This window comes from Lingula anatina, chromosome 1 (genome assembly GCF_051362555.1).
Source record: "Lingula anatina isolate TDL-2025a chromosome 1, LinAna3.0, whole genome shotgun sequence".
NCBI classification, from domain to species: Eukaryota; Metazoa; Brachiopoda; class Lingulata; order Lingulida; family Lingulidae; genus Lingula; species Lingula anatina.
This window is the reverse complement of record NC_141767.1, coordinates 39,972,583-39,985,814: the sequence shown is the minus strand read 5'-3', so window position 1 is coordinate 39,985,814 and position 13,232 is coordinate 39,972,583. Positions and strand designations below refer to the sequence as shown.

At 35.0% G+C, this 13,232-nt stretch overlaps 2 protein-coding genes across 4 annotated transcripts in view; one reads left to right on the top strand and one right to left on the bottom strand.

Annotated features, from left to right (window-relative positions):
- Positions 1 to 1,269: 1,269 nt before the first annotated feature.
- Positions 1,270 to 12,098, bottom strand: LOC106177883 (peroxiredoxin). Of its 2 annotated transcripts, none has more exons than XM_013560801.2 (6): positions 11,931 to 12,098; positions 5,629 to 5,804; positions 4,655 to 4,771; positions 3,067 to 3,189; positions 2,271 to 2,401; positions 1,270 to 1,928 (listed from the first exon to the last, which is right to left on the bottom strand). In XM_013560801.2, the coding sequence occupies exons 2-6, from the start codon at positions 5,772 to 5,774 to the stop codon at positions 1,840 to 1,842; spliced, it is 606 nt and encodes a 201-aa protein (XP_013416255.1). In that variant the 5' UTR covers positions 5,775 to 5,804; positions 11,931 to 12,098; the 3' UTR covers positions 1,270 to 1,839. The 2 variants fall into 2 exon arrangements, with proteins under 2 accessions (XP_013416255.1, XP_013416254.2); XM_013560800.2 differs by lacking the exon at positions 11,931 to 12,098 and adding an exon at positions 9,008 to 9,029.
- The window catches only part of LOC106177882 (adhesion G protein-coupled receptor L1), a 37,894-nt gene continuing 36,681 nt past the window's right edge, over positions 12,020 to 13,232 (top strand). The window contains exon 1 of one of the 2 annotated variants that reach the window (XM_087006756.1): positions 12,020 to 12,173. The gene's annotated coding sequence lies outside the window, so the exon portion shown is untranslated. The remainder of the gene's footprint in view (positions 12,174 to 13,232) is intronic. The other variant, XM_087006758.1, reaches the window with a different exon arrangement.

The window sequence follows — 13,232 nt, the reverse complement described above, 5'->3', positions numbered from 1 at the left end:
AAACTGGCAGAGATAGGTCCATAGTTACTATTGAACTTGAATAGGAAGTCATACACTGGCAATCTAAATGTGACCTTAAAATTGACCTTTGACCTACTTTTCACCATGAACTGAACTTTGCAAATTTTGCTTCCTTTTTATCTCCAAAACTGGCAGAGATAGGTCCATAGTTTCTATTGAACTTGAATAGGAAGTCATATACTGGCAATCTAAATGTGACCTTAAAATTGACCTTTGACCTACTTTTCACCATGAACTGAACTTTGCAAATTTTGCTTCCCTTTTATCTCCAAAACTGGCAGAGATAGGTCCATAGTTACTATTGAAGTTGAATAGGAAGTCATATACTGGCAATCTAAATGTGACCTTAAAATTGACCTTTGACCTACTTTTCACCATGAACTGAACTTTGCAAATTTTGCTTCCTTTTATCTCCAAAACTGGCAGAGATAGGTCCATAGTTTCTATTGAACTTGAATAGGAAGTCATATACTGGCAATCTAAATGTGAACTTAAAATTGACCTTTGACCTACTTTTCACCATGAACTGAACTTTGCAAATTTTGCTTCCCTTTTATCTCCAAAACTGGCAGAGATAGGTCCATAGTTACTATTGAAGTTGAATAGGAAGTCATATACTGGCAATCTAAATGTGACCTTAAAATTGACCTTTGACCTACTTTTCACCATGAACTGAACTTTGCATATTTTGCTTCCCCTTTATCTCTAAAACTGGCAGAGATAGGTCCATAGTTACTATTGAACGTGAATAGGAAGTCATATACTGGCAATCTAAGTGTGACCTTGAAATTGACCTTTGACCTACTTATTATCATGAACTGAACTCTGCTAATTTCTTTCTCTTTTAACTCCAAACCTGGCAGAGATCGGCCCATAGTTACTATTGAAGTTGAATAGGAAGTCATATACTGGCAATTTACTGTGACCTTGGAATTGACCTTTGACCTACCTTGCGATGAACTTAACTTTGATTGTACCATTTTTAGTAATATATATATTTTTTGCATATTTTGAAAATTCTTGTTGATTGCATTTTTACAGCTTGTCAAGCACAAGACTGGTGGCTGTGTTCCTTATTTTGTATATGTGGGGGTCTATATGAATGCGCTTGCTCCAGCTGGTGGTACAATATTCGGAGGCGGTATCGCCTCTCTGATCCTCTAGTTGAAAGTGATGTGTTCACTTATTAACGATCGTTTTGAATTTATAATTACATTCACAAAATAAATAAATAAACAAACACTTGCAGTCAATTGAAATATTGTTTATTTATGGAACCTACATGTATATATATATAGGACATTGTACACATTGTGTAATGATAAAAAGTAAAATAAGAACCTTCTAATTTATTTACCAGGGGCTATTAATTAAGCTAGATGTTTTACACCAACATGGTATTTAAATATGTAGTAAAAACAAGAGTTACAAACAACAGGCTTTAATATTTAAACATAAATACTAAAACATCTTAAACGGAGGTAAACTTCACTGACCAAGAGGATAACATAGCAAAGATGTTAATGGGTCTGGTTCTCTACAACTAAGACATACTAAGATCATGTTAAAAACTAATCTAAAACACTACAACAAGTCACAAACACATTGCTTAGCAAAAAATGGGGGCATTTTTTTCTCAGATGCAAAGTAATGAATTATACATCAAATGGAAAACCCAATCCCTCTCACTTAGACCAATTTCCAACATTATCAAGAGTTCATTGTTCGATACGAAGGGGTGCCAAATTTTACCTTCCAAAGAATGTCCTACAGTTAACAAGAATTGTTCAAGTGTAAATATGAAATGCCAGCAGAGGATCACTTGTTGGTCTTTTCAAAGTAAGTCTGGCTTCCTTTAGGATCTGGCTTCATGGTGTCTGCACCTGGTCTCCAACCAGCAGGGCACACTGAAATGAATTACAACAGGTTAAAATTGCATTTAAATATTGTGTAAAAATAAAATACATATAAATTTTAAAAACTTCGAAATAATAATAATATAAGGCTTTTTTCTTTTTGTAATCTTATGAAGTTTCAGATATTATACAAATAAGGGGCATTTTGGGAAATTATGAACTGAGGTCTGGCTGACACAATCTGATACCAATTAATAAGTGTCACCTTCATAAGGGGCTATTTTATACTATAAATTTAACAGCCGAAAGTAATTTTACTTGAAAAGAAACTGTTGAACATGAAAAGTAGAAAGCATGAAGTTGCTACATGAAAAATAAATATTGAAATATTACCTTCTCCATGCTTGTCTGTGAACTGGAAAGCCTGAACAAGCCTGAGTGTCTCATCCACTGAACGTCCAACAGGGAGGTCATTGACTGTGACTTGACGCAATATTCCTTGACCATCGATTATAAATAGACCCCTAGATTCAGAAACAAAAAAGTGTAAGGAATGCACATCACTGCTTTCAGGTCTTTCAATACGTGTACAATATATACACCCATGCATTCTCTTCTTAAGCACACATTTTTATACATGCTTGCTTTTGGCCTCTGAACACTAGCAGCACACAACTTATTGAAACAAACAGAACCAATCATGTGTGCTATTTCACATGAAATTTTATGTAACCATAAAATTAGGCAGATTGGAAGCCTGTTTGTGATTGGTACAATAAACTTCAATAATTCTAGTCTAGCTGTAGAGGGTATACTACACTCATCTTATAATCCCTCCCACTATATTATTTTCTCAGAAAAAACTGTTAAACACCGAATCTTTAACTGCATGGCTGGGTTGAGCAATGATTCTTGAATAATATGAAATTGCTTTTCTCTCCATGAAAATTAAGACTTGCCACCAAAATCCCAATCAGGATACCTTTTACTGTTGCAGTCCAATAAATGTGCACATATGAAGATAACAAAAATGAAAAAGCTGGCACAAAACTGATCAGAAACTCAGTATAATGTTCTCCCAGAGCACAAACAACATAGCCACAGGTGAAAGTGTATGACTGCTTCATTAATTGATGGGAAAGTTCACACTTTAATGATAAAATCACTTCAAGAAATTGCTAGTTCATACCTAAAGGTTACACCATCCTCTTCTTTAAGAACACCATAAGCTTTGGCAATTTCCATGGTCTTGTCTGCAAGCAGTGGGATTTTCATCTGACCAAGTCCACCCTTTTTCCTGGGGGTGTTGACCCTGTTAATTAGAAGATGTTATTATGCTTATAATTATCATGATTAAAAAATTGTGGTAATACTTTATATAGGCTGTACAATTCTAAGTGGGGATTTACTCATATATAAATAGTAGGATTTTCTAGATCTTACTACAAAATTAAACTAACCTTTTCAAAGTAAAACATTGTCTCCAATATAAAATCTCTTATCAAAAGATCAGGTCATGTGGTCACGATATGATAAATAATCAAAAGTTAAGTCATGTTGCATTTTATAAAATAATATATAAGTAATTACAATAATGACATTATTGTTTTCATGCTGTATTTTTTGGATTTTTTGAAAATGTTTCCCTTTAAAATATTTGTAAAACAGAACTTAATTTTTCAAAGTGTATACTTGCCACATGCCAGAGTATTGTTGACACAATTTTAAAAAAGTAATGTAAGGCTCCCATTATATCCGTGTTGAGTGGAATGATATCTAAGTTCAACAGTGTTGGGGCATGGGGCATAGAATATCTGTATGTTAAATACCAGGTAACCTGTAACATTAGCTATTTTGTTGACATTCAATTTTTTTCAATTTGTTCCCAGCATAAATGTCACTGAGCTGGGGAGGGGATTTTGAAAGAAATTATTGACATCAGAACAGTTTACACAACAATCTGTGACTTCTAATACATCACTGCTTGAATACCAACACCTGAGGCTTCAAATCCTGTTTTGTCAGATTTCTTGTCTAAATGTCAATCACATAAAAAAAGTAATGGATGGACAACATCTTAGAAATGTCCTATTTCTTAAAAACATGCACTTTGTAATGTGATTTATTGAATGTTTAATATATATTTTTAACTTTTACATTATATCATTTTTTTTTTTGCTGGAAATCACTTCTAATTCCAACTTATCACACTGTCCATGTAGTCCTACTCAGAATCCTATCAGCTCAAGTGAACATCTTGGGTTTGCAGAGAAGGTTAATACCAGAGTTCTTCCCAAACTACTGATCCATTTTAGCTAGATGAAGAAGGGGGCAGCCCCCTCCAAACCTTTTACTGTTAATTGATCAAACCTGTATATAATTTGCATCGCTTTGCCCTTTTATATAATATGTGTGGGAATAAAACCACCAAGCCACTAGGCAGCATAGACACAACCCCTGACATAAACTTTTGTGACCTGATTGTTGGAGCCCTGACCTTGTCCAATGTCAAACACCTTGTGGAAATGCTAACCACCAAAGAGGTACCTGCTATTTTCCCAAATTGTTTTATGCCTAAAGAGAAAATGCTTAGTAAAACAAAAAAGATCTATCCTATTCAAGTCGAAGGTGACCCTGAACATACCAAATGGGGGAAAAATGCTTTAAAAAATCCATTCAATGGTTGAAGATCAAGACAGGACATGCCATTGCATAAACAAGTACATAAAAACAATTATCTTGAACAACCCAAAGAGTCGTCTCCTTAAAGTACTTACCAGGCAAGATGACTAAAATGGCTATCTGTAGAGCAAGCGACCACCTCACAGCCAATTGATCGAAACTCTTCTGAACGATCGCTGAAGGCAATGATTTCTGTTGGACACACAAATGTGCTAAAAAAAAATGAAAGAATCACAATTAAAAGAATCACAATTACACTTTGAAATCTAGATCCACATTCAGTGTAAATGCTGTTTTCTTTTTATTTCATCTTTGATAATTTTGTCACATAAAATCAAATGGGTAATTTTCCTCCACAAATGACACATCTGCTTTTTTTATTATCCTACACTGATGTGATTTACCTGCATTATGGAAAAAATATACAGGCAGACAAATAAAAGAGCCATCTCATCAAGGCATGGAAGGCTGCTCAGTTTCATAAGGTAATCTTCAACAGGAGGATGTTACATACACCAAGCAAACAATTTATTCTCACATCTCCTCAGATATATATTCAATATTATTAATTAATAATATCACTTCTAAGTCATGACATCCTGTCCAGTTTGTATCATATGAAGAAACATTATGAAGATAATGTCCATACGGGGGCATTGAGAACTGAATGATAATCAGATTGGTAAACCTTCTTCTAGGTTATCAAACTGCCTGTCATGATTAGACTCAATTCCTGGAAGATCCATTATTAGACCAAAAGGACAGGAAATGAATGGACCACTTAATTCTGTAGATCTCAATACAAAGAGAAAGAATCTGTATGGACAAAGAATCTGTAGAATCTGAACAAATTAAAGAAAACACTTTTTCTAGCCAAATGGTAACATTACAGAGGTTGAACTGGTAATGTTACAGAGGTTGAACAAAAGTCTGGAAAATGTATCTATTTAATCACTCATTGGTTCCTATCTAAAATCAATTTCTAATGAATACAGAAAATATCTAAGACTTGTTCTACTTTTTATCATACTCTAATCACAACAATTCACACATAAATTCACAGACTTACAAATCCAGGGGATAGAAAAAGAAGACTAGGTATTTTCCTCTGTAGTCATCCAGCTTCACGGTCTTGAAGTCTCCATCGATCACAGCCGTACCAGAGAAGTTTGGTGCTGGCTTGCCGATCCTCAGTCCTTCTTTGGTTGACGTCATATTGGCACTTTGGCTGGAACTTGGTGTCCTCTAAAAGATAGAAATCAATTATGACAATTACAAATCGTGTCAAATATATAGATAAAGTGGTCTCAAATGCTTGCATGACAAATTTCACCAATGATGTACTCATGTTGGATAAGACTAACAGTGAAAAATAAACCCGTTTCTTTAAGAAAAACAGGACTTGTTTGGAAAAAAAAAATTATCATAACACAAAAAACACAAAATGCCAGAACAAAATCCCAAAACATTATTCCTTAGCTTACCCTGCTCAAATGGCACGACTATATTATATAGCACAGTTCATTTAGAAGACACAACACACACTATAATTGTAGTAATTACAATAGCATACAACAGGTGTTACCATAAAGCATAACTACCAGTATAGATCTAAATAATACAAAAACAATTAAGAGCTCACACAAAGTCATTTGGATACTGATCATCAATTTGTGAGAAATACACAACCTTGACCCAACTGTTATCTTGCCGTTCCCATGCCATTTTGCTGCCCTTGTATATCACCAGGAAAAATTTTTAAAAAATTCTTTCACGAGATGACTGTCAAACAAATTGTCCCGTGTGCCATGAATATTTAAAGACAGACCGGCTTTATAAGCTCTAGTTGATAATCAACCCATCATGACAGTTTTATAGATATATCGGATATAGAGACATGTCTGCAAATATTGACATTTCAAAACGTCCACCTGGTATTACAACGTAAAGCAATGTATTTCAAATACCAACCTTATCTTGAAGACATACGTAGCTGTAATGTCTTCTTTATTTGCACCTATATAATGCATAACACAACACAATCTGCCCAGTACAATACAGAATCATAGCTGCATGCAAGGCTATTCTGAGATATTGCCTACGTGAACACCACTTAGCTGAGCTATCTTATTAAACAATACAACATCTAGCAAAACCATTGTATAGAGCACCAAGACATCTTTTCAATAACTGTATACCTCCAATGATAAATGACCCAAGAGCTCGGTCATTTTGACTGCCAACTCCGAGGCACAATTACATGTACAAGGAGCAGCAGGCGTGGCAGGGGAATGATTTTCATGCCTGCTGCCGACACTACCGCTCTTCTCAGCAGCTTTCTTGGTGTTCATTGTCTCGTTCTTCCTGCCGCGACTTTTGCTGCTTGCCGATGCCGATGAAGATGCTGATGACACCTGTGCACTCTTGTTCGTTCGTAGTTTCAATCCTGCCTTTTGCATCTGGACTGACATAAAATGTCACTGGACTATATAACAAATTTATGCACTGCTGTTGCCCAGTGTTGTCTACAACTCCCCAATTTCTTGTCAACAGATTGTGATAATTGCTGTTTCCCACCTTATTTAGCAAAGACTCGGCAAACCTTACCTATGACACTGCTGCCTACAGATCAACTAATTAAGCTAGCAGCAATGGCAGAGGCTTAACTGAGAAAAGTCAGTCACATGGCACGCTCTCCACCTGCTATTGCTTTCTGCTGTTTTCCCATCAATGGAATTGTCAATAATTGGGAAAGGGTAGTCTTACCTAGGGTTTTCTCAAGTAGTTATCTTGTGATTTGATGTGCTTCAATTAGGCAGTATGGTACAAGTGAATGACTTGATTACAATAAAGTGGCTTGCCTGTAGTGAATTGGCAGCTGATACAAAAAAATCTTTCGGACAAAATTTCTTATTCCAATGACATAAATTTTTCCATTCTGTTCACTATCATGGATATGCCAAGAAAACCAATTGATCAAATTACCGCTAAAAGAGAAGTAGTGTATTTTACTTCCACCATGATTGTGCCTATCAAATTCTAATATTTTTCAAGGAAATGAGTCAATAAAAGAGTGAAATGTCACAGAATATCAGGTGTTTTGTGCATACCACCTACAGTTTTTTCATCTTGTTTCTTGTACAAGAGTGGGGTAGAGTGGGGATTATCTTAAAACTACACAGTAAAGCTGGAAAATATACAGACACTGAACAAAATTAAAAAGAAATGTAAAAAAGAATCCCATCATGCTGATATTCAAAGGAACCTGCAGTTTTACCAAACAAAGCCACTCAGCAAATAAAAAGTAAATCAAAAATAGAATCGCTGTCCACATTTAAATCTAGGGCTTTGCTCTCTCAGCTACTCAATAAGACTGAAACAAAGATCTTGAATAAATTGCCACTGGATGCGTAAATGGCACAACAGTGCCCAACAGTGCACTGTCAGAATGATAGTGGACAAGGTGTAAGTATGCCATCACAGTAAAGGTAGTCCTTTCTCTTTTGAAATATGAATATCATTCCTTATATTCAATCTTTTGTCATCAAACAAACAAACAAAAGAAAGAACTCAAGCTTCGGTTCATTTTAGGAATTTCCAATTGCTTCTTTAGAATATTTTACAATTCTTTCAGCCACCTTACAAAGAAAAGCACCAGACCAAGACAAATAATTCGAGAATGCACATTAGCCGTACCATGACAATTTAGAATTTGATGCAGTGTAAGCCCAAGCACAAACCACTGGAGTGGAAAATAAGTGAACATACCTGATAAGGGCAATCATCGATACAGATAAGATATACTCATGATAAAATATAGATATTTCACCAAATGCTGATTGCTACTGGACATATCATATATGCATAATCAAATATTTGAATTCTATTTATTTATTTAATTAAATTTAAGTATTGAATCCATAAGTTATTTTATTTGAAATTAAGTTATATCACAAAAAATAAATAAATAAATAAATAAATAAATAAATAAATAAATAAATAAACATGCTGCAGCCATCATGAGAGCAGATCTGAAATATGAATACACTAAAGCAGCTTTGAAAGTCAATCATAGCTATAACACACAGACAGGCATTAGTGTTTCATTACGTGCATCCAATACCAATATCCTACTAGTATACAGCTGATACAAACTACTATAGATTGTTCAAGAAGTAAAATACCAGGTGTGCCTATCCAATATCAAGCCAGTTGAAATCCCATGTTAAGAAATACATTATTTGTAATTCAGATTTTGAAAGTTTCTAAAATTGTAAGTAATTTATCATTAATTGGTATCAACTTTTTCACCTGACAGATATCTAATGGAAACTGGCATTTCTAAGCACGAAATTCAATCCAGTAGGGCTCCCATAAAAATGTTAAAACAGTTATCCAACAAATCATCAAAATGATCGATTGCAAAAATCCAGCTTATCCCAACTCACTTCTACAACCTCATGAGTTACAGCAACCTTAGGCTCTGGTTCCTTCCCATCCAGAGTTTTCCCCACGGTCATGTATCCTCCCCTTCTAACCTCCACAAAGATTGCCTCCGACATCCTCTCTAACCTAGACTAAAGACTGTGCGACTCTTCAACCTCTGAATCCCATAACCTTCAACGTTACAGAGTCTTGAGGGAAAGTATCATAATTCTTTTTCTTAAATAATTTACATTGCTTCATTACTTTTTTATTTAGAAATATTCAATGCTCACTTTGTGAAGATAGCAGATTGTGTAACTTATGAAATATATATAAGTTCAAATTTGTTCACTGTTCACCCAAATTTCACTACTTGATTATAATAAATCATTGAAATTTTATCAAGGCCCCCTATACCTTTATAAATCCAACATCGAGATTCTGTTTTCCTCATAAGAAATGATTACATCCATGTGACCAACTAAGCTGGCGAAACCAACAGACATCTGACCATGAAAATCAGCCATCAACACTGCTGTGTGCATGTGGAAAGAAGTTGTATAAAACAATACTGAGTGCCACATGATTACTAGTACAGAAAAAAAACTTATGATGCAAATTTCAACAGTGTCACATCCAAGGGAAGTCTAAACAAAGACAGAAGGCAAATAATAATGGCCTTTCCTAAGGAGGATGGAAAGTTATGCAAGGCAAAGGTCCATTCAGCCATGATTCATCCACCTTGACAAGATGCTGGACCTGCATGAACATATACTGGTACTGAGACAATAAATTACTACACTTCAGTGCTCTCTTTTCAAATTTGTGAATTGTGGCACTTAAGGATGTGTGGGATGCATGGGTACATGAGTAAACTAGTATGTAGTATAAATTCTCTACGTGGACACTATGTGGACAAATAACTATAATGATCATTAAGGTTGCAACACCTTCACTATTTCAAACAGGCTGTCAAGTGAAAAGAGAGAGAGAGAGAGAGAGAGAGAGTGTGTGTGTTTAAAAGCGCAGACATGCTGAAAACTTTTCAGAATGGTTGGACATTTGGACCGGCAGTAATGAAAAATTTGCCGGACCGAATGGATTTTTGTCGGACCAAAAATCACCAGTACGATTAGGGTAGCTAACTTTGTTTGTGAATGTGATAGGTTTGAAATGGAGGGGAAAAAACGCTTTGGGTTTTATATCATTTTATTCGTGAAGTATGTCGAATGATGACTGTAAATTCAAAATTGAGACTCTTAAAACTCTTGTCGGTCCTTTGGACCGACCAAGTCCAATTTTTCACTGGTCCAGACAAATTTTGCCGGTCATTACCGATCGGACCGACAGTTTCAGCATGTCTGAAAGCGAGAAATTAAAGAGGAAAAAATTATCTGGATTGATCCAAAGGGCAAATCCATCATACAAGGATTTCTGTATGACTGATTACTATTTGCTCACCACATGGAGTCAATCCAATCCTTCCAAACTCACGTCTCGCATAATAATGGAGATTTCTTTTATTTGAAAAAAAAAAATGCAATCATGCCATTTGATGAGAAAACATGACACTTAGAAAATCAAAACATAATAATCTGAATTATTTATTTCTAAAATTTCTTTTATCTTACACTTTCCACTGTAAAATGACCAGTTTGGCATAGAGTAAAAACCACCAGACAGATTCTTGTGAATTTCTTCACCTGCATGTCATATGGCAAATATGTCTGAGAGATTGAATTTGCCTTTATTTCATCAAACCTTTTGTCCACAAAAATCTAACTAGTAAATAATCATTCCAATACATACACCTTCCAAATAATCAGTCACAGTTTCTATTGCAATAAGAATTACAAAGGTTGATTTATCTACAACCTAACTCAAAGGCTGTCCCATTAGCTGGGTAAATAAAGCACACATCATTAAGTTATAGTCACATGCTTTAACATCCGTGCTTGAACATCCGCCTGAAGATTTTAATCACTTTCGTTTGTCTGAGTTAGTATACCCTGTAATACCCTGTATGGTAAATCAATCAAGTTTTATTTATTAATAGGGTGTGTACTGTTTATTCATACACCTTTAGTTTAAAGATCTATGGAAACATCAGTCAAGTTCCTCTATGACCAGGTACTTACTGGGTTCACAAACTGCACTGAGAAATCTCAGGCTTCGAAGTGATGAAAGATCTACATTTTTTTCATAATAACAAAAATATCTGATCGAGTACAAAACTTATATGCTTATATGATTGCTTTTTGTTAAGTATATACTTTGCCAAAGTTAAAGTGTTCTCATGCTAGCCAATATAGAAAACATTTGTCAAAAATGAAATTTAAGCACACATCTTTATTATAAGGAATGTGGCTTTAAAATCCAAGTAAGCATTTCAAACATTTTTTAGCTGTAAAATGGAATTTTTCTTGATATACTTGTACTACGTAGCATGATATGGTAATTTTGAATATTTTAAATCATTACAATTTTATTTTTGAATATTACACACAAGTCAACAAGGCACATAAATAAAAGATAACTGATGCCTTTTCCTGACAATTCAAATTCCCCACCCATAGATGATTAGAGCTTCAGAGGGCTCTATACTTTCACCTTGAGATGTTTGAAGTTTGTAAAAATAAATACCAGCAGTTCATCACTACCACGCAACCTATTGGTAATTATAAAAGTTTTGTAAGGGCAAAAGAAAGATAAAATCTTAATACTACTTTGAACGTGGGAAGGGCAGCAAAATACACATTGTGTTGTGTAAGCCGTAACCTTACAAGAACACGTGAAATCTGTCATGTACTCACGCAATGAGCACTGCAAAGGGTCAGATAAAGACACTAACAAATGAATGGACAATAAAACAAAATTTACTGTAATGCAACACTGACTCTATAAGGTAATAACATTGAGATAAGAAATCCAACACTATAAACTTACCTTTGTTTGCCCTTATCGCAACAGCAGCACTATGCAACTACCCAAAAGCCGGCTGATCACGTGACAAATCTGTGGTTTGGAATATAGAGGGCAGGAGTGCACAGGTGCTTTGAGTAGTTTAACAAGACAGCCCTATTGTTGTTGAATCTACAAGCGAGGTGAGCAATCACTCTGCAGTTTTCTCGAGTTTTTGGTGCTTGTACCAGCTCCTCGAAGTATTATTCATCATAAGCGAATAATAAGGTGGGTAATACACTAGAATTGATAAAGTATCACACATAATGATTTTGTGAAAACTTTTTATCTTGGTTTTGCTACGCGTTAAGCGTGCACTTGACCAAGCACTGTCGCGGTCCTGTAAACCAACATAGAAATTATAATGGAGTGAGTCATTTTGCAGTTCAGCGTTACCGAGATTAATAAAACTGACGTTATAATGTGAAAGTACTTAAACAAAATTCCAATTCTTACCATTTTATGATTTTTTGCTGTAGTGTAGTTTAGTCGATGGTGTGTGGTCAGCTACTCCAAATATTTGGAACTCTCTTCAGCACAGGGTAACGTTACTCGTAGCTAAACCTTGTGCTAAAAGTTTTTAAGTAACGGTTAGTAACATTGCATTAATACATAAGTCTCTATGAAAAAGATACTCATTAAAGATTGATGAGCTAGCTTTTATTTATGTGATTTTTTTTTCATAATCTGGCCTTGTAAAATATGTTCAAATATCAAAATGTGATACGATACGGCTTTTAAGTCTTACAGAGGAAGGGAGCAGAAGTGGTATCTTAACGAAACAGATGGGATAAGTTTGAAAATAAAACCGGCAACAGTCAATGATTTGTGAAATCGTTTTATTATGGCCAACAGTTTGTGGTCAAATTTTGTTAGATATAAAAAGGGAAATGCTGTATTTGCCATAGCCCCTCCCCCTACACACACACACACACACACACACACACACACACACACACACACACACTTTAACATTTGTCTGGTTATGAGGGAGCATTTTTTGCCAGGAAATTTTTGAGGTACAAACCTGCTGAAAAGGAATTCAACAATTTATCGTTGCACTGGATCAGACTTGAATATCCCTTTCATCAGCAGGTGTTCTGATTAAATTTGATTTGGCCACTCCCAGTAATTATAGATTAACTTAGCTGACCTCAGATCAAATAGCCACAGAATGTGTAATCAGGAATTTGTACAACAAGATATGGGAACTTCACAGAGTTGTACTTTTATCTGAGTACAAACTTAATTTACACTTAAAATAGCAAGGGGTTATAAGGTTTTTCA

Bases quoted from the DNA above. Each gene is read 5' to 3' on its own strand.
- LOC106177883 (XM_013560801.2), bottom strand. From the start codon at position 5,774: ATGACGTCAACCAAAGAAGGACTGAGGATCGGCAAGCCAGCACCAAAC. The intron at 3,190-4,654 runs GTAAGTACTTTA...TCTAATTAACAG, and splicing joins CATTTTAGTCATCTTGCCTG to GGTCAACACCCCCAGGAAAA. The intron at 1,929-2,270 runs GTAATATTTCAA...AATTCATTTCAG, and splicing joins CACAGACAAGCATGGAGAAG to TGTGCCCTGCTGGTTGGAGA.